General features: G+C 39.2%; 3 protein-coding genes across 3 annotated transcripts in view; 2 read left to right on the top strand and 1 right to left on the bottom strand.

Annotated features, from left to right (window-relative positions):
- The window catches only part of LOC133658950 (zinc finger protein 83-like), a 32,857-nt gene extending 27,503 nt beyond the window's left edge, over positions 1-5,354 (bottom strand). Inside the window, exon 1 of the mRNA XM_062061504.1 lies at positions 4,870-5,354. Coding sequence (XP_061917488.1) covers positions 4,870-4,993 — 124 coding nt within the window. The 5' untranslated portion in view covers positions 4,994-5,354. The remainder of the gene's footprint in view (positions 1-4,869) is intronic.
- Positions 5,313-16,681, top strand: LOC133658951 (gastrula zinc finger protein XlCGF57.1-like). Its single transcript, XM_062061505.1, has 2 exons — positions 5,313-5,765; positions 14,030-16,681. Exons 1-2 carry the CDS (start codon positions 5,642-5,644, stop codon positions 15,715-15,717), a joined length of 1,812 nt encoding a protein of 603 aa, XP_061917489.1. The 5' UTR covers positions 5,313-5,641; the 3' UTR covers positions 15,718-16,681.
- Positions 16,682-19,174: 2,493 nt separating this feature from the next.
- Positions 19,175-20,000, top strand: part of LOC133658949 (gastrula zinc finger protein XlCGF8.2DB-like) — a 6,166-nt gene continuing 5,340 nt past the window's right edge. The window contains exon 1 of the mRNA XM_062061503.1: positions 19,175-19,636. Coding sequence (XP_061917487.1) covers positions 19,543-19,636 — 94 coding nt within the window. The 5' untranslated portion in view covers positions 19,175-19,542. The remainder of the gene's footprint in view (positions 19,637-20,000) is intronic.

The following is a 20,000-nucleotide window of genomic DNA, read 5'->3' as shown; positions in this document are numbered from 1 at the left end:
AAATGCCTCAAATGTCCGGCATTTTGAGTTAGGGTTGCATGTGATTTTCAATGTACGTTCAGGGTTAAGAAGGGGTTAAAAACAAAACAAATTGTGCGCGCAGCAGCATTTGTGAGGGAGGGGCAGAGACAAAGAGAGAGTTATGATAAACGCGCATTCGTCACCAGCCTCTGGTGACGAATGCGCGAATGCTTCTTATTATCTATAGCAGGGGTGTCAAAAGTGTGCCCCGGAGGCCATTTGCGGCCCGCAGCTAATGTGTAAGTTACCCATGTCTTGGGCAATAATACACCCCCATACCATCACAGATGCTGGCTTTTCAACTTTGCGCCTATAACAATCCGGATGGTTCTTTTCCTCTTTGGTCCGGAGGACACGACATCCACAGTTTCCAAAAACAATTTGAAACGTGGACTCGTCAGACCACAGAACACTTTTCCACTTTGTATCAGTCCATCTTAGATGAGCTCAGGCCCAGCGAAGCCAACAGCGTTTCTGGGTGTTGTTGATAACGGTTTTTGCCTTGCATAGGAGAGTTTTAACTTGCACTTACAGGTGTAGCGACCAACTGTAGTTACTGACAGTGGGTTTCTGAAGTGTTCCTGAGCCCATGTGGTGATATCCTTTACACACTGATGTCGCTTGTTGATGCCGTACAGCCTGAGGGATCGAAGGTCACGGGCTCAGCTGCTTACGTGCAGTGATTTCTCCAGATTCTCTGAACCCTTTGATTATATTACAGACCGTAGATGGTGAAATCCTTAAATTCCTTGCAATAGCTGGTTGAGAAAGGTTTTTCTTAAACTGTTCAACAATTTGCTGACGCATTTGTTGACAAAGTGGTGACCCTTGCCCCATCCTTGTTTGTGAATGACTGAGCATTTCATGGAATCTACTTTTATACCCAATCATGGCACCCACCTGTTCCCAATTTGCCTGTTCACTTGTGGGATGTTCCAAATAAGTGTTTGATGAGCATTCCTCAACTTTATCAGTATTTATTGCCACCTTTCCCAACTTCTTTGTCACGTGTTGCTGGCATCAAATTCTAAAGTTAATGATTATTTGCACAAAAAAAAAGTTTATCCGTTTGAACATCAAATATGTTGTCTTTGTAGCATATTCAATTGAATATGGGTTGAAAATGATTTGCAAATCATTGTATTCCGTTTGTATTTACATCTAACACAATTTCCCAATTCATAAGGAAACGGGGTTTCTATCTTGCGGCGTACACCAGGGATCAAAATTGTTCAATCTCTATGTAAATGACATTTGTAATGTTACAAAGGACTTAAAGTTAGTATTATTTGCAGATGACACAACTGCATTTTTTTCAGTAGACAACACACAGAAGCTAATACAAATAATAATAGAAGAAATTAATACAATTAATAGATGTTTTGACAAAAACACCATTTTTGAATCTCAGTAAAACTAAAATAATGTTATTTGGTAACAGTAGAAGAGAAAGTCAAACACAATTCGAAATACACAGGACATTTTGACAGAGTAAAAGATACAACATTTTTTGGACATAATCATAGATGATAAAATTAACTGCAAGAAATATTTCAATAATGAATAAAGAAAAACATGTTCTAGACCAAAAATCCCTTCATACCTACTGCTAGTGTTACCATATCTTAATTATTGCACAGAAATATGGGGAAATAACTACAAAAGTACACTTCATTCGATACAAACCTTTTTTGTAACAAAGTTACAAAATACATAATGTTGGATATAGAGAACAAACATACCTTGTATTTATTGAATCCAAAATATTTAAATTCAATATTTTGGTGCATTTGCAGACAGCTAAAACTATGCATGTACCTGTACCTATCCCATAATAGAATAGAATAGAATAAAATGGACTTTATTGTCATAATATTTGCATATAACGAGATTAAGGACTCCAACTTAAGGTGCAGTAGTGGGAACAAATATGGGGTAAAAATAAATTACACAAGAGGTGGTAATAAAGAAAGAAAAAAACTAACAATTGAAATAAACAGACTACTATCCAATAAAAATAATAAGCAATCCTGAACAATATACAAAACACTGTAGAAATACAAAATATTGTACAATATACAGAACAAGACAAGAGTACCGGAGTAATAAATAACAATCAGTGTCGGACGTATTGCACTCGAAGGGTAATATTGCACAGTAGGGTATTAGGGTAGGATATTGTATAGGGGTGAATTGTTATTATAAGTTAGAGTTCAAGATGGTGATGGTTCAAGAGGGTCGTTCTGGCACCACAGACGATCTGTTGACTGGCTCTCTCCATCCCTCTCTGTCCTCAGCAGCTCTCATTGCCTCAGTGAGTTTCAAGTGAGTCCATTCTCCGATGATATCTTCCCACCTTTTCTTTTGTCTCCCTCGTCTCCTGCCACATTGTATGGTGCCTTGCAGGATGGTTTTTGCAAGGCCTGTGGATCTGGTGATGTGTCCGTACCACCTCAGTTTCTGCTTTAGGACCGTGGTGAGCAGGTCCTCATGTGGGCCGATGGCTTGGCTGATCTTTTGCCGGACTTCTTCGTTTGTGACATTTTGGGTGTAGGAGACACCCATGAGTCTTCTGTAGCATCTCATCTCCATGCTCTGAATTTTCTTCTGCAGCTCTGCTGTAAGGGTCCATGTTTCACAGGCGTAAAGGAAGATTGACATTACAAGTGAGCGCTGTAATCTCACCTTTGATGCCAGACTGATGTTTGTGTCTTTCCATATGGGCTTGAGTTTTGCCAGGGCAGCAGTTGTTTGAGCACTTCTGGCAAGGACTTCCCGTTTGGATCTTTCATCGGACACGATTTCTCCGAGGTACTTGAAGCTCGACACCGTGTCCAGTGCCTGTTCATGGACTTTGATGTCTGAGAGGATGCCATTGTTGTTGTTGGTCATCACTTTGTTTTTTTCAGCATGGATTTCCATTCCATAGGCTCGGGAGGTGGTATCAAGCCTTTCAACCAGACTGGCAAGTTCTCTTTCTTCTCCAGCTAGCCTATTGATATAATCTGCAAAACGGATGTTGGTGATTGGTCTGCCTTCAATGCTGACAGTTCCTTCATGATCTGCCAGGGCATCCGTCATGATGCGCTCCAGAAAGATGTTGAAGAGAATGGGAGAGAGAAAGCATCCTTGGCACACTCCAATTGTTGTCCTGAACCAGTCTCCGATAGCTCCCTTGTAGAGAACTGCGCTGGTGGCTTTATTGTACAGATTTTGAATGACTCTGACAAGGTTAGGACTGATGTTATATTTCCTCATGGTTGCCCACAGTGCAGCATGCCATACCCGGTCAAAGGCTTTCTTGAAGTCTACGAACACATTGTAAAGGTGTTGTTGATGCTGAAGGTATCTCTCACAAATAATTCTCAAGTTGAAAATCTGTTTTGTGGTGCTCTGCCCTGCTCTAAATCCAGCCTGTTCTTCAGCTATGATCAGTTCAGTTTGGGGTTTTAACCTATTTAGTATTATTTTCAGTAAGGGATTGCTGGGATGGCTAAAAAAAACTGATGGTGCAGTATTTTTGGCACAGTTAGAGATTGCCGTTTTGCGGAAGTGTGATGATAAGTGACTGGGTCCATGATGTAGGCCACTCACCACTCTGCCAGATTTTGATGGTGAGGGTGTCGATCATGGCTTCTCCCTCTGCTTGTTCGAGCTCAGCTGGGATGTTGTCCACTCCGGCTGCTTTTACTTTTTTAAGTGCTCGCACTGCTACCTCAACTTCTTCATGGAGGATGGGGAGTGTATCTTCATCCTCTGTGGATTGAGGACATGTCAGGATTGTTGGATCTCCACTTGTCGTGTGGTTGTAGAGCTCAGAGCAGTATTCTATCCACCTGTCTAGGATCTTCTGTTCTTCCGCTCGGCATTCACCGGTCTTGCTCTGGATTGCAGAGACTCTTGTTTGTTTTGCTCGTTAGCTCCTTTACAGTTTGATATGCCTTCTTGGTGTTGTTGTTGGCATTCAGGCTCTTCTCTATTTCTTGGCACTTTCCCTCAATCCAGTTATGTTTTGCTGACAGCATGCCTTTCTTGATGCTCTTATTGGTTACTCTATAAACCTTAGATCCTTCAGGTGAGTTCTTACTCTTCTTCAGGGCTCTCCGCTTGTCTCACAAGTCTAGCAGTTCATTAGTGACCCAAGGTTTTTTCTTTGGGCGGAGTTTGCCAAGGATCCCAGTGGCTGTTTCGGTTACGACTTTGTTCAACGTGGTGGTCATGCTATTGACATCAATATCTTCTGCACCTAAGATGAGCAGTGGTGCAAACCTCCCTCCTATCATTGCTTTGAAGACTTCTGCCACCTCAGGGTCTCACAGTTTGTCCAGATCGAACTTCATTCTATGCATGAAGCAAACTATAACCTGCTACGCAAAAATGTACAATTCTTCAAAACAAAGGAGGAGAAACATACATTTAGGGAGTAATGTAACTTAAAACATTTGTAGGCACGTACAGCACATAAAAAATGTTAGTATATCAGTATGTGGATTTAAATCATGATATGGATTTAGCAAAGAAGTCAGACAAATTATTAATATGATCCAGTTTAAGACGTTGTTCAAACTTGTTTACAAAGTACAAAGAAGAAATATCCTGATAAACATTTTGAATGTATTGATAATGCGATATTATTTACCTCATTATGTGATTTTATCTGACTTCACTATTTATTTAAGAGAACTGTTGTATGTCGAATTCACTGATGAATGAAAATAGGAAGTGAACATAAGTGTTAGTAATGGCTATGAACTAGAAAGGGGGTAATAATATTTAAGCTGTGCTTCTCCCTACTCCTTTTCGGACAAGTAAAGTTAGTAAACATGTGAGAATAAGAAGTAAACAAACCTGTTCCATGCGACACAACACGATGTTTCTGGAAAACAGCGTCCCGTAATTGAAGTGGTCGCCTGTTCTCCTCTTTTGTTCGAGAAAGTTCCTCCTCGTACTTTGCTATCTTTCTTTCGCACATTTTCGCATAAACACAAAACTATACACTCACACTTGATCTGTGCTTAGCGATGTGTCGATCACTTCAGCGTCTCTTTGTTTGCAGCCAGCAAGCTAAGCTAACTAGCAAACTAAGCTAACGAGCGAGCTAAACTAAGCCAATCCTGAGAAAGCTTCAAAGTTCACCGAAACGAGTCGAGTGTATCCTGACTCGAAGAATGAATACTCTTGCAGTTTGTCACACGATAGGCGAATTACTACACACGTAAAATGAGGGATGAACGCAGACTTAAAAGACCACACTGCTATGTTACGTCCGTTGTAGTGAAAGCTAAAAGCTTGTTTCTCTCGCGAGATCTGACAACACTGCGCGCGAACAAAACAAAAGCAAAATGGCGTTCGGTGGAGATGACGTTATTGTGGGGTTTATAGTTCTCTGTCCTTAATCCGTACATGTGTACATAAATGGCGTTAAATAGTGTTATACATCGTTAATAATTGTTTGTATGCCGATACATTAGTCTGAGTGCACTTTGACGCTTGTCGCGCTAGCTTAGCTCGGTCGGTATTTAGTTTAGCTTGCTGGCTGCTCACAAAGGGACGCGGAAGCTATCAATACATTGCTCAGCAGAGATCAAGTGTGAGTGTAAAGTGTTATGATTCTGTCAAAATGTCTGAAAGAAGGCTAGCAGAGTACGAGGAGAAACTTTGTCCAACACAAGAGGAGAACGAGCGACAACGTCATCTGCTGGACGCTGGTTTCAAGAAGCCTCAAGTTGAGTTACACAGAACAGGTTTGTTTACTTTTTCCTCTCACCTGATTACTAACTATATATCTCATCATTAACACTAGTCTATTCTTAAATACATTGTATATAGCAAGATGACTCGTCTTGTGAGGATGATGCACTCTATGGTTCGGTAAAACGAGACAGTTTCAGACATGCAATATTTATGAAAGGTAGATGTTCCTCTTACCTTGTAACAATGTCAACTTGTTTACACAAAACTCCCAGAGTCAACAAAAAAGGACTATGCGCTTAGTTTTTTCACTACGACCACCGGTGTCCAAAATGAAAAAATTAAGAGCACAGAAAAAAAATCAGGAGCACTGAAAAAATTAAGGAGCAATATCCATCCATCCATCTTCAACCGCTTATCCGTAATCGGGTCGCGGGGACAACAGCTCCAGCAGAGACCCCCAGACTTACAGTATATACATATATATTTTGAAGTATTTCTTATATATATATATATATATATATATATATATATATATATATATATATATATATATATATATATATATATATATATATATATATATATATATATACACACTACCGTTCAAAAGTTTGGGGTCACCCAAACAATTTTGTGGAATAGCCTTCATTTCTAAGAACAAGAATAGACTGTCGAGTTTCAGATGAAAGTTCTCTTTTTCTGGCCATTTTGAGCGTTTAATTGATCCCACAAATGTGATGCTCCAGAAACTCAATCTGCTCAAAGGAAGGTCAGTTTTGTAGCTTCTGTAATGAGCTAAACTGTTTTCAGATGTGTGAACATGATTGCACAAGGGTTTTCTAATCATCAATTAGCCCCCTGAGCCAATGAGCAAACACATTGTACCATTAGAACACTGGAGTGATGGTTGCTGGAAATGGGCCTCTATACACCTATGTAGATATGGCACCAAAAACCAGACATTTGCAGCTAGAATAGTCATTTACCACATTAGCAATGTATAGAGTGTAGTTCTTTAAAGTTAAGACTAGTTTAAAGTTATCTTCATTGAAAAGTACAGTGCTTTTCCTTAAAAAATAAGGACATTTCAATGTGACCCCAAACTTTTGAACGGTAGTGTATATATATATATATATATATATACAATCCGTCCATGAATGCGTATATCTGTTCGGCCACCGTGTCCAATGGAGAAGTCTGATCTACAAAATTTGCAGGCAGCATACTCCTTCCCCTTCGAGCTGTCCTGGATGAACTAAAATTATTTTTTCCAATCATTTTGGAATTTGCAAGCGTACTTTTTCTTCTTACTCGTCGTCGCCATGTCTCTTCTTCGTTCTTCTGCTTCGTCTCTGTTATCAGTCAATCAATCAATGTTTATTAATATAGCCCTAAATCACAAGTGTCTCAAAGGGCTGCACAAGCCACAACGACATCATCGGTTTAGAGCCCACATAAGGGCAAGGAAAAACTCACAACCCAGTGGGATGTCAATATGAATGACTATGAGAAACCTTGGAGGTGGACCGCAGGGTCTAAGTTGAATGTCAAAAGTTCACCATCTTCTCAGTTTATGGCCACAACCTTCTACTATCCAGATGAGATGCATGATTTAGAATTATTTTTCACCAGCTCAGAGGCGACGCCTCATCGCACAGGCTCAATAGGTTAAATTCAGTCACATGACTTTTGTACGGAAGTAAACAAAGTGGTGGGCCACCAAACCAATATGGTGACTGTGCAGCAAACAGAGTGCAAACTATGTAAGTATGCAAGGGGCCTAGATCTTACCACTAAAAACAGATTCAAGCAAAAAAATTATAAACTTTGCAATGGAATTCATCCCTATATGTTTAACAAAAAAGCAAAAAAACTTGTCGAGTGATCTCAAGGATGTTCCGTTGGGCGTGTTCCCAGACATCTCAAACTACCTGGTGCTCCAGACATCATTCTACACGACAAAATAGATGAAAACTTGAAAAAGCATGGAGGTCTACAACTTGTTTGTGTGTGGCTGGGTCAAGGAAATTAGTATCAAGACTCTCTCAAATAAATCCTGCATCGTTTTTGTGTGGGTAAGGTTGCATTTCATGATTTAACTTTGTGTGTGAAGTAATAATCAACAGATTAATCAATTATCAAATTAATCGTTAATTGCAGCCCTAATATATATATATATATATATATATATATATATATATATATATATATATATATATATATATATATATATATATATATATATATATGTATGTGTGGGAAAAAAATCACAAGACTATTTCATCTCTACAGGCCTGTTTCATGAGGGTTTTCCTCAATCCTCAGGAGATTTTAATGGAAGCATTCACATACCATGGTTTATATAGGGCACAGAGCGGGTGGGTACAGGCAGGCGTGGGGGCGTGGTGATTGGCTCATGTGTTGCCTAGGAGGTGTTTCCTTCTGTGACGGCATGCTGATACAATTTCGCTGCGTTTGTTGAGGGATGACAACTCTGGACGGTATATGATAAACAGTTTCTCTTTTAAGCATAGGTTGCATCTTTTGTTACCACTGTTGTAAGGTGTGCTGGATGCAAGAATTTGCCATGTTATTGAATATTCAACATTATTGTCTTTGAGATTCCAAATGTGTTTGCTGAGTTCTCAAAGACAATAATGTTGAATATTCAATAACATGGCAAATTCTTGCATCCAGCACACCTTACAACAGTGGTAACAAAAGATGCAACCTTTGCTTAAAAGAGAAACTGTTTATCATATACCGTCCAGAGTTGTCATCCCTCAACAAACGCAGCGAAATTGTATCAGCATGCCGTCACAGAAGGAAACACCTCCTAGGCAACACATGAGCCAATCACCACGCCCCCACGCCTGCCTGTACCCACCCGCTCTGTGCCCTATATAAACCATGGTATGTGAATGCTTCCATTAAAATCTCCTGAGGATTGAGGAAAACCCTCATGAAACAGGCCTGTAGAGATGAAATAGTCTTGTGATTTTTTTCCCACACATACATATTACGCTCTACCACGGTATCGAGCACTATTTTTTGGATAATCTAATTAAGACATATATATATATATATATATATATATATATATATATATATATATATATATATATATATATGTATATGTATATGTATATATATATATATATGTATATGTATGTATATGTATATGTATATATATATATATATATGTATATATTTGTATATATATATTTATGTATATGTATATGTATTTATATATATATACACATATATACAGTATATATATACATATATATATATATATATATATATATATATATATATATATATATATATATATATATATATATATATATATATATATATATATATATATATATATATATATATATATATATATATATATATACAGGTAAAAGCCAGTAAATTAGAATATTTTGAAAAACTTGAGGTTTAGTGATGAATATACAAACCAGATATTATGAAAAAATATATGACTGTGATGAAGTGGAGCCATACACTCTTAAGTAGAAATACTTTTCACAAGGTTTAAAACATTTTACATAATCAAAGTGAACTTTTCAAACCATCTGGTCGACCCCACTACAGTACAAGTACACATATATATATATATATATATATATATATATATATATATATATATATATATATATATATATATATATGTATATGTACTCAATACTTGGTTGGAGCTCCTTTTGCCTCAATTACTGCGTTAATGCGGCGTGGCATGGAGTCGATGAGTTTGTGGCACTGCTCAGGTGTTATGAGAGCCCAGGTTGCTCTGATAGTGGCCTTCAACTCTTCTGCGTTTTTGGGTCTGGCATTCTGCATCTTCCTTTTCACAATACCCCACAGATTTTCTATGGGGCTAAGGTCAGGGGAGTTGGCGGGCCAATTTAGAACAGAAATACCATGGTCCGTAGACCAGGCACGGGTAGATTTTGCGCTGTGTGCAGGCGCCGAGTCCTGTTGGAACTTGAAATCTCCATCTCCATAGAGCAGGTCAGCAGCAGGAAGCATGAAGTGCTCTAAAACTTGCTGGTAGACGGCTGTGTTGACCCTGGAAAAAAGAGCTGGACTGCTGCTGAGTGGTCCAAAGTCATGTTTTCTGATGAAAGCAAATTTTGCATTTCCTTTGGAAATCGAGGTCCCAGAGTCTGGAGGAAGACAGGAGAGGCACAGGATCCACGTTGCCTGAAGTCTAGTGTAAAGTTTCCACCATCAGTGATGGTTTGGGGTGCCATGTCATCTGCTGGTGTCGGTCCACTCTGTTTCCTGAGATCCAGGGTCAACGCAGCCGTCTACCAGCAAGTTTTAGAGCACTTCATGCTTCCTGCTGCTGACCTGCTCTATGGAGATGGAGATTTCAAGTTCCAACAGGACTTGGCGCCTGCACACAGCGCAAAATCTACCCGTGCCTGGTTTACGGACCATGGTATTTCTGTTCTAAATTGGCCCGCCAACTCCCCTGACCTTAGCCCCATAGAAAATCTGTGGGGTATTGTGAAAAGGAAGATGCAGAATGCCAGACCCAAAAACGCAGAAGAGTTGAAGGCCACTATCAGAGCAACCTGGGCTCTCATAACACCTGAGCAGTGCCAGAAACTCATCGACTCCATGCCACGCCGCATTAACGCAGTAATTGAGGCAAAAGGAGCTCCAACCAAGTATTGAGTATTGTACATGCTCATATTTTTCATTTTCATACTTTTCAGTTGGCCAACATTTCTAAAAATCCCTTTTTTGTATTAGCCTTAAGTAATATTCTAATTTTGTGACACACGGAATTTTGGATTTTCATTTGTTGCCACTTCAAATCATCAAAATTAAATGAAATAAACATTTGAATGCATCAGTCTGTGTGCAATGAATAAATATAATGTACAAGTTACACCTTTTGAATGCAATTACTGAAATAAATCAAGTTTTTCAAAATATTCTAATTTACTGGCTTTTACCTGTATATATATATATATATATATATATATATATATATATATATATATATATATATATATATATATATATATATATATATATATATATATATATATATATATACTAGGGCTGCAACAACTAATCGATTGAATCGATTAAAATCGATTATAAAAATAGTTGCCGATTAATTTAGTCATCGATTCGTTGGATCAATGCTATGCGCATGCGCAGAGGCTTTTAAAAAAAAAAATATATATATATATATATATTTTTATTTATTTTTATTTTTTAAATAAACCTTTGTTTATAAACTGCAACATGTAAAAACAGCTGATAAACAATAATCAAAATAAGTATGGTGCCAGTATGCTGTTTTTTTTTCAATAAAATACTGAAAAGGATAGAAATGTAGTTTGTCTCTTTTATCCGATTATTAATCGAAGTAATAATCGACAGATTAATCGATTATCAAATTAATCGTTAGTTGCAGCCCTAATATATATATATATATATATATATATATATATATATATATATATATATAAATATATATATATATATATATATATATATATATATATATATATATATATATATATATATATATATATATATATATATATATATATGTATGTATATATATACATATATATATACATATATATATATATATATATATATATATATATATATATATATATATATATATATATATATATATATATATATATATATATATGTATGTATGTATGTATGTATGTTTGTATGTATTTTTGTTTGTATGTATGTTCTATTGAGTCTTTTCACTGACTTGTGTTACCTCTGGTAAAAAAAAAAAAAAAAAAGGAGCTGCCGCCTGCCCCTGCCGGAGCTAAGAAACTGATCTTCAATTTTCCCCAACTGCATTGTTTTGTACATAGTCAACAAGCTTTTTGTTGTTATTTGCCCTGAGTGCGGTTGTCTGCGGCTTTGTGTAAATGTTTAGCTGTACCCAATTTTGGTTTGTTTAATTAGATTTAATTTATTTTATTTGTATTTACTTATTTTAATTTTTTAAATTTTCTATTATTTATTTATTTATTTATTTATTAAGTTTTTGTTATATTTTATTGGTGTTTGGTTTTTGGGGAGGGGAAGGAATAAAAACATTTGCTATTTGATCGCATTCCTGTAGCACAGGGGTCTCAGACACGTGGCCCGCGGGCCAATTGCGGCCCGCGAGACGTTATTTTGCGGCCCCCACCTTAATATGAAAGTTTAATGTTAGTGCGGCCCACAAATTTTAAATGAATGGCGCTTGACAGCGTTGTGTGGGGAGCTGAAGGAATCTACCAATCACGGTGTGGTATAAGGCTCTCGACAATATCAAGGGTGTGCCGTGATGGCACTGCCTTTAGTGTCCTCTACAACCTGTCATCGCGCCGTCTTTTTCTCCATACAAACAGCCTGCCGGCCCAGTCACATGTTGTATGCGGCTTCTGCAGGCACACACAAGTGACTGCAAGACATACTTGAGCAACAGCCATACAGGTCACACTGAGGGTGACCGTATAAACAACTGTAACACTGTTACAAATATGCGCCACACTGTGAACCCACACCAAACGAGAATGACAAACACATTTCGGGAGAACATCAGCACCGTAACACAACATAAACACAACAGAACAAATACCCAGAATCCTTTGCAGCCCTAACTCTTTCGGGCTACAAATCACCCCCGCTACCCCCCCCCCCCTTCTCCCGAATTGGAGGTTTTTTGCGTGATGCAAGCAGAGAAACATTTTGCCGCTTTTCCACGACACCCGCACACGCTCTTCCTCCCTCCCTGCCTCCCTCGCTCGCCCGCTCGCTCCCGCCCCCGGCGACGCTGTAAACAGTCCGGGCGGGGAAGACGAGTGGTCCGGTAGCTTCCAAAGCACTCCGCCGAAGGACCGAGGGACAATACAAAACTGTGGTGCACTGGACCCCAGCGCTGATACTACGACAGAGAGTCGCTGGGCGAATCGGACGTGTAACACGTCGTCGTGATGTTAGCCGTTCGGGGCTAATTGTGCTACTGTAACGGTAAACTCCACGGCGAGCCCCATCCCCCCCCCCCTCTCCCGTTGGCTCCAGACAGAGCCGATTTTTGTTATTTGGGTCCAAAATACCCCTGCGTTAGTGGAAAAGCGGCAAATGAGTGAAAGCGACAGAAACGTTGCCATGGAGACGAGGGTTTTCTTACGTGCCTGGCTGCAGTCACACCGCGACACCTGTCCGTCAGTAATAAAGTCCCTGATAACCTGGACCAATTCAAACCGTTATTTGTTTTTTTTTATTGTTTAACTTGCATTGCCTCACACGATGAACACTACATATATTTTTGTATGACGCCGGATAACACTCCAGGAGCCGTCACTTTTTTGCGCTCGCGATCCCGGTACTTTACGCCGACCGCCGTGTTGCTGTAGGGAGGAAAAGCTGAACGACACAATAACATTATTCTCAGTGCGTCGGCTGAATACAAATATATTCCACAACCCCAAACATGTCTTTTTTAAAGCCTGCAGTGAAGAGAAAGGTTAGTGATAAGCAAAGACGGAAAGGAAGAAAAGGAAAAGTGGGAGATGCAATATTTCTTTGTTGAGCACAGGGGCACCCCGACGTGTCTTATTTGCACAGAGAACGTTGCGGTGCACAAGGAATACAATTTGAAACGTCATTATACAACTAGACATGCTGAGGAGTATGCAAAATACCAGGGAGATGAGTGAGTGAGCATGGTTACAAATCTTAAAACCAGTCTACTGAGGCAACAAGATTTCTTCAAGAAAGCAAACGAAAAGAGAGATGCAGCAGTCTAAGCTAGCTACATGGTGAGTGAGATGGTTGCTAGGGCGGGAAAGCCATTCAAAGAAGGTGAATTCATTAAAAAGTGCATGTTAGATTTGTTTAAAGAAATCTTTTCTTGCGGCCCAGCCTCACCCAGTTTCTGCATCCAGTGGCCCCCAGGCAAATTGAGTTTGAGACCCCTGCTGTAGCATGTACAGTATTTGCCACAAAAACTCAAACTAATTTCTAGGAGAAAAAAATGTTTTATATCAACTCTAAAACAGACTGGAAGCCAGTGCAAAGAAGACAGAACTGGCGTGATGTAGCTCTTTGTTTAAGTCTTAGTCAAGAGTTGTGCTGCAGCATTTTGTACCAGTTAAAGTTAAAACAGACATGTGCAATCAGACTATAGTGTTAATGTTGATTTTAGAAAAACTATTTTTAAGCCAGTTCATGCATAACTTTGTTTTCCTTTTGTACTTGTCGGCATACAAGTATGAGTGTCTTATGGGACTGAACAAAGATGGATTTTTCTGTCCTGCAGACATGTGTGAAGAACACCTTCTCCCTGAGCAGCAGGAGTGGACTTCCATAATGGAACAGGAGCTACAGCCTACCAACATTAAAGAGGAAGAGGAGGAGCCGCAGACCTCTCCTTTTAAAGACGAAGAAAGGCAGCCACTGCCCCCTCACATTAAAGAAAAAGAGGAGGAATACAGCATCAGTCAAGAGGAAGAGTATCTTGAAGGACTAGAGGGGGTTGATGTCATTAAGATCCCACTGACTGGTGTAATTGTGAAGAGTAAAGATGAGGTCAAAGGTGAAAGTGAGGAGAAGAGAGAGGTAGAGCCTCCAAGCAGCAGCTCAACTCAACACACAGCGTCACAATCTCCTGACACTCATGATGAAGACTCTAAAACTGATAAGTCATTTCACACCGTTAATACACACTTCCAATGCTCTCTATGTGGCAAAATGTTTCGTCTACGTGGTAATCTGAAAAGACACGAGAGAATACACACAGGAGAAAAACCCTTCATGTGCTTAGTTTGTAGTAAAACCTTTTCCCAGAAAGAACATTTGATAAAGCACACAATAATTCACACCGAAAAAGAAACATTTAACTGTTCAGTCTGTGGTAAATGTTTTGGAAAAAATAGTGAGATGAAAGTACACATGAAAATACACACGGAAGAAAAAAACAAACCATTCATGTGCCCAGTTTGTAATAAAAGGTTCTCTCAAAAGGAAAATTTGATAAAACACACAAGAATTCATACTGGAGAAAAACCTTTTATCTGTTCAGTCTGTGGTAAACGTTTTCTACAAAATAAAACATTTAAAGTACACATGATAACACACACTGGAGAAAAACCATTCAAGTGCACAGTTTGTAGTAAAAACTTCTCTCAGAAGGAACATTTAATTGTACACACAAGAATTCACACTGGGGAAAAACCGTTTACTTGTTCACTCTGTGGTAAATGTTTTATACAAAATAAAACATTTAAAGTGCACGTGAGAACGCACACTGGAGAAACACCATTCCTGTGCTCAGTTTGCGGTAAAAGGTTCTCTCAGAAGCAACATTTAATTATACACACAAGAATACACACTGGAGAGAAACCTTTTGCCTGTTCAATCTGTGGTAAACGTTTTCTACAAGAAAATACATTTAAAGTGCACATGAGAACACACACTGGAGAAAAACCTTTTATCTGTACAGTCTGTGGTAAACGTTTTGCACAAAAAGACACATTTAAAGTACACATGAGAACGCACACTGGGGAAAAACCTTTTGTCTGTTCAGTCTGTGGTAAACGTTTTGTACAAAAAGGAACAGTTAAAGTACACATGAGAACACACACGGGAGAAAAACCTTTCTGTTGTACAATCTGCGGTAAAGGTTTCAGACGAAATACATTTTTGAAAGGACACATGAGACTACACACTGGTGAAGATCCGTACACCTGTTCAAGCTGCAACAAAACCTTTTGTGACCGATCCGCACTTGCTAGACACATGAGAACGCACACTGGTGAAAAACCATATTCCTCTTCAAGCTGCAACAAAAGCTCTTGTGACCGATCAAACCTTGTAAAACACATGAGAAGACACACTGGTGAGAAAGTGTTGCGATGCAGTGTGTGTGATGAAAGATTCTCTTATAAGTACCAGTGTGAAAAACACAAGTGTGCTGTTGAGAACAGCAGCAGCAGCAGCAGCAATTGAATCTGCAGGAAACTGTTAACACTTTAACTCTGACTTTCTAACAACTTCCCTACATTTAACACGTGTGACTTCATTGTTGTTTGTAACACTTACTCGTTAATATGCTTCTATGATTTATAGATTATATTTTGTAGATTCCTGCTTTTATGTCAGTCAGGTACATGCATTAATATAAACTCTGTGTTTTTTTAACTTGTTTTGTAAATATGTGATGTATATATACATTGTAACCGTTAACACTATTTTAGTCAAGTACATGCATTAAGTGCATTTATATAGAACATTGTGTTACATGTATTTCAAAATAAAAAATTTTAGTGACTGAAAAATTGTTAATCAGATTCAGGGTTTTTTTCAGAACCTTATAGCTGTATTCATTAAAAACTATATACAGTCCAAAACTTACATATATTTCATAAAGTTAACATTTTATGTGTATTCAGATATTTATACTTCATAAAAGTGTTTATGCACATCACATGGACAAAGATAAGACTTTCTGGAGGAAAGTTCTGTGGTCAGATGAAACAAAATATGAGCTGTTTGGCCACAATACCCAGCCATATGTTTGGAGGAGAAAAGGAGAGGCCTTTAAGCCAACATGAAACGGCTTCAGGAAAACACCAACAAAACAGGAAGGGCCACCAAAATAACTGAAGAACTGTGGACACTCTTGTGATTTTGGATCACATCGGACTGTCTGCCCCGCAGAACGAATTTGAGGACCAGTCATAGACAATTTAGAGTGAAAAGCAAATGTAATTTTCACTCGTATACAAAACAGTCTTACTTGGATTTTTTCCCTGGCTTCGAGACTCTCCCGAAGGACAGTGCGGCGAAGACACAACAAACTCCCTTCTTGTCTCTCATGGACACACACCTGTTGTTGTTGACTTTGGACTAGCGACTGCATGAACATCAAGGCCGCGGAACAGAGACACACTGCAGGCTTACACACAAACATGCATCCACAAAAATATACGCCACACACACATCCCCCCCCCCCCCCAATCCAACGCCCTCGACGCAAATCCCATAGGGGTGATGAAAGGATGGTCAGCGCCTGAGAGTTGCGGCCTACCACCATGACCCCGCGCTCCCTTCCCTCTGTTGCTATCTCGAGATGTACGTTGTAATATGTATATGTGCTTTGCTATGGAGGTTTTTTCCCACTCCAGACTGGGCCCCCTTAGGAGCCCAGTCTAGATTGTATTTTTTTTACTCATCCTTCCCCAGCGTTGACCTTTTTCCCCATCTTTTATGGGGCGCCTTGTGGCGACCCATCAGCGTTCCTGTTCTGTAACCCTGTACACTGTTTGTTTGTGCAATGACAATAAAGACCTATCCTATCCTATTCCAAAAGCTATTGAGTGATACTCTTAGTAAGTAATAACTATTTGGGATGTGTGTGGAGGTTAATTGCACAATTTTTTTTTTGGTCAACAATGTCCTGTTATGTGTGTCTCAATGAAGTGTAAAAAAATATGTGTAAATATAAGTTTTATACACTAATCAGGGACCCCTCTGAATTGTTTGTAAATATTACCTTCATACTTTCATCTATCTTCTATTTTCTACAATTCTGTTATGTATTTGATGACATTTCGAAAGTAATGGAAAAAATAGTTTATGAACAGGTCGATAGTTACCTTGCCACTAATAAACTCATGTACAAATTCCAATCCGGCTTCAGAACTAACCACTCCACTGACACATGCCTTCTCTATCTGACCGACCACATCAAACATGAGGTGGACGCGGGCAAATACTGCGGCATGGTCATGCTGGACCTTCAGAAGGCCTTTGACACCGTTAACCACGCTATACTGTTGGATAAGCTCAGAGCAATCGGATTTAACAAAAACTCATGGAGCTGGATGCAATCTTACTTGGAGGGGAGGGAGCAGGTGGTAGAGGTGAACGGCACCGTGTCCCCCCCCTCTCGGTGAGCTGTGGAGTCCCCCAAGGCAGTATATTGGGACCTTTACTGTTCCTAATATACATAAACGACATGTCATCGGCATGCGACTGTGAATTGTTTTTGTTTGCGGATGACTCTGCCTTGCTGGTATCCGGCAAGGACAAGTCACAGGTGGAGAAAATCCTCAGTGCTGAGCTCTGTAGAACTTGCACCTGGCTCGCTGACAACAAGCTATCCATACACTTGGGTAAAACAGAAGCCATACTGTTTGGGTCCCACATCAACCTCAAGAAAGTCAATGACTTCACCATAAAAGTGGGTGACATTGTTATCACCAGGAAAGATGAGGTCACCTACCTAGGTTCCATTCTAGAGGCTAACCTTTCCTGTGATAAAATGGCAACCAAGGTAATCAAAAAGGTTAACCAACGAACGAGATTTCTCAACAGAATCTGCTCTCTGGTCAACAAAAGCACCTTGAGGATTCTGGCGGGAACTCTCGTTCAACCCTTTTTCGATTACGCATGCACCTCCTGGTACCCTAGCACCTCCAAAACCCTCAAATCTAAACTCCAAACATCTCAGAACAAGCTAGTCAGGTTACTGCTAGACCTCCACCCCAGATCACACCTCACTCCTACCCACTTCTCTAAAGCGGGCTGGCTCAAGGTGGAGGACAGAGTTAAACAACTTGCACTGAGCCTAGTCTATAAAATCCGCTACACCTCCCTGATACCGAAGTACATGTCAAACTACTTCCTTAACGTAAATGACCGCCATAACCACAACACCAGGGGGAGCTCCACTAACCACGTTAAACCCAGATTCCGAACTAACAAAGGTCTTAACTCATTCTCTTTCTATGCCACATCAATGTGGAATGCGCTCCCAACAGGTATAAAAGAAAGGGCATCTCTATCCTCCTTCAAAACCGCAATAAAAGTTCACCTCCAGGCAGCTACAACCCTAAACTAACACCCTCCCCGGATTGCTAATAATCAAATGTAAACAATCAAATGCAGATACTTTTTCTTATGCCTTCTGATCTCTCTCTCTCTCTCTCTCTCTCTCTCTCTCTCTCTCTCTCTCTCTCTCTCTCTCTCTCTCTCTCTCTCTCTCTCTCTCTCTCTCTCTCTCTCTCTCTCTTTCTTTCTATGTCCACTACTTGATGTCCATATCCTACCCCCCCCCCTCCACACCACACCCCTGATTGTAAATAATGTAAATAATTCATTGTGATTATCTTGTGTGATGACTGTATTATGATGATAGGATATATGATAGTATATATCTGTATCATGAATCAATTTAAGTGGACCCCGACTTAAACAAGTTGAAAAACGTATTCGGGTGTTACCATTTAGTGGTCAATTGTACGGAATATGTACTTCACTGTGCAACCTACTAATAAAAGTCTCAATCAATCAATCAATCAAAAACATTGTCTTCCCGTTTCCAAACACAATAAAAGTCGCTAGTACATGTTGTGCAGTAGGTGGCGGTATTCGCATTTTAAGTTATGGCGGCAACCTGCCAGAAAAAGAAAAGAAGAAGAAGAAATACTTCCTGTGCCCACATGGGGAAAAATAAGAAAAAGAAGCAGACCTCATGTTTGGACACTAATATTTCAGTGTGGTCTTTAAATCTACGTTAATATTTCATTTTTACACTTGTACTAATTCGTCTGTCATGCGACGAATTACACTTTATTCCTTCTTCGTGTCAGGATAAACTCGACTCGTCCCGGTGAGGTTGGAAGCTTTTTAGGCTAGTTAGCTTAGCTTGCTATCTGCTAGCAAAGAGAGGCGGAAGTGATCAACACATCGCCAAGCAGAGATCAGGTGTGAGTGTAAAGTGTTGTGTTTGTGTAAAAATGTGTGAAAGAAGGATAGCAGAGTTCGAAGATGGACTTTGTCGTAAAAAAAGGGGAGAAGGAGCGACAATGTCAACTACTGGATGCAGTTTTCAAGAAGTCTCAAGTTGTGTTCCACAGAACAGGTTTGTTTACTTCTTACTCTCACATGTTTACTAACTTTATTTGTCATCATTGACATGAAATAACTATTTGAATAACTTTACTTAGAAGAGGAGCATTGTTGGTAAATTGGTTGTTTGGTTTAAGTTTATTTCGAACACTCAGTTACAATAAAATGCATAACATATTTCACATATGTTCGAAAAGGAGCAGGAAGACACACAGCTGATTTATTCCCACCCCTTTTCTAACGCATAGCCATTACTAACTCGTATGTTTACTTCCTGTTCTCATTTTGTTACACACTTTACAACAATGTATTCTAAATACAACTGTTCTCTTAAATAAATTGTTTAGTCAGTTATGATTCACAGAATAAGATGAATA

This window comes from Entelurus aequoreus, linkage group LG10 (genome assembly GCF_033978785.1).
Source record: "Entelurus aequoreus isolate RoL-2023_Sb linkage group LG10, RoL_Eaeq_v1.1, whole genome shotgun sequence".
NCBI classification, from domain to species: Eukaryota; Metazoa; Chordata; class Actinopteri; order Syngnathiformes; family Syngnathidae; genus Entelurus; species Entelurus aequoreus.
The sequence above is the reverse complement of the archived record's forward strand: the minus strand, read 5'-3'. Positions and strand labels throughout refer to the sequence as shown.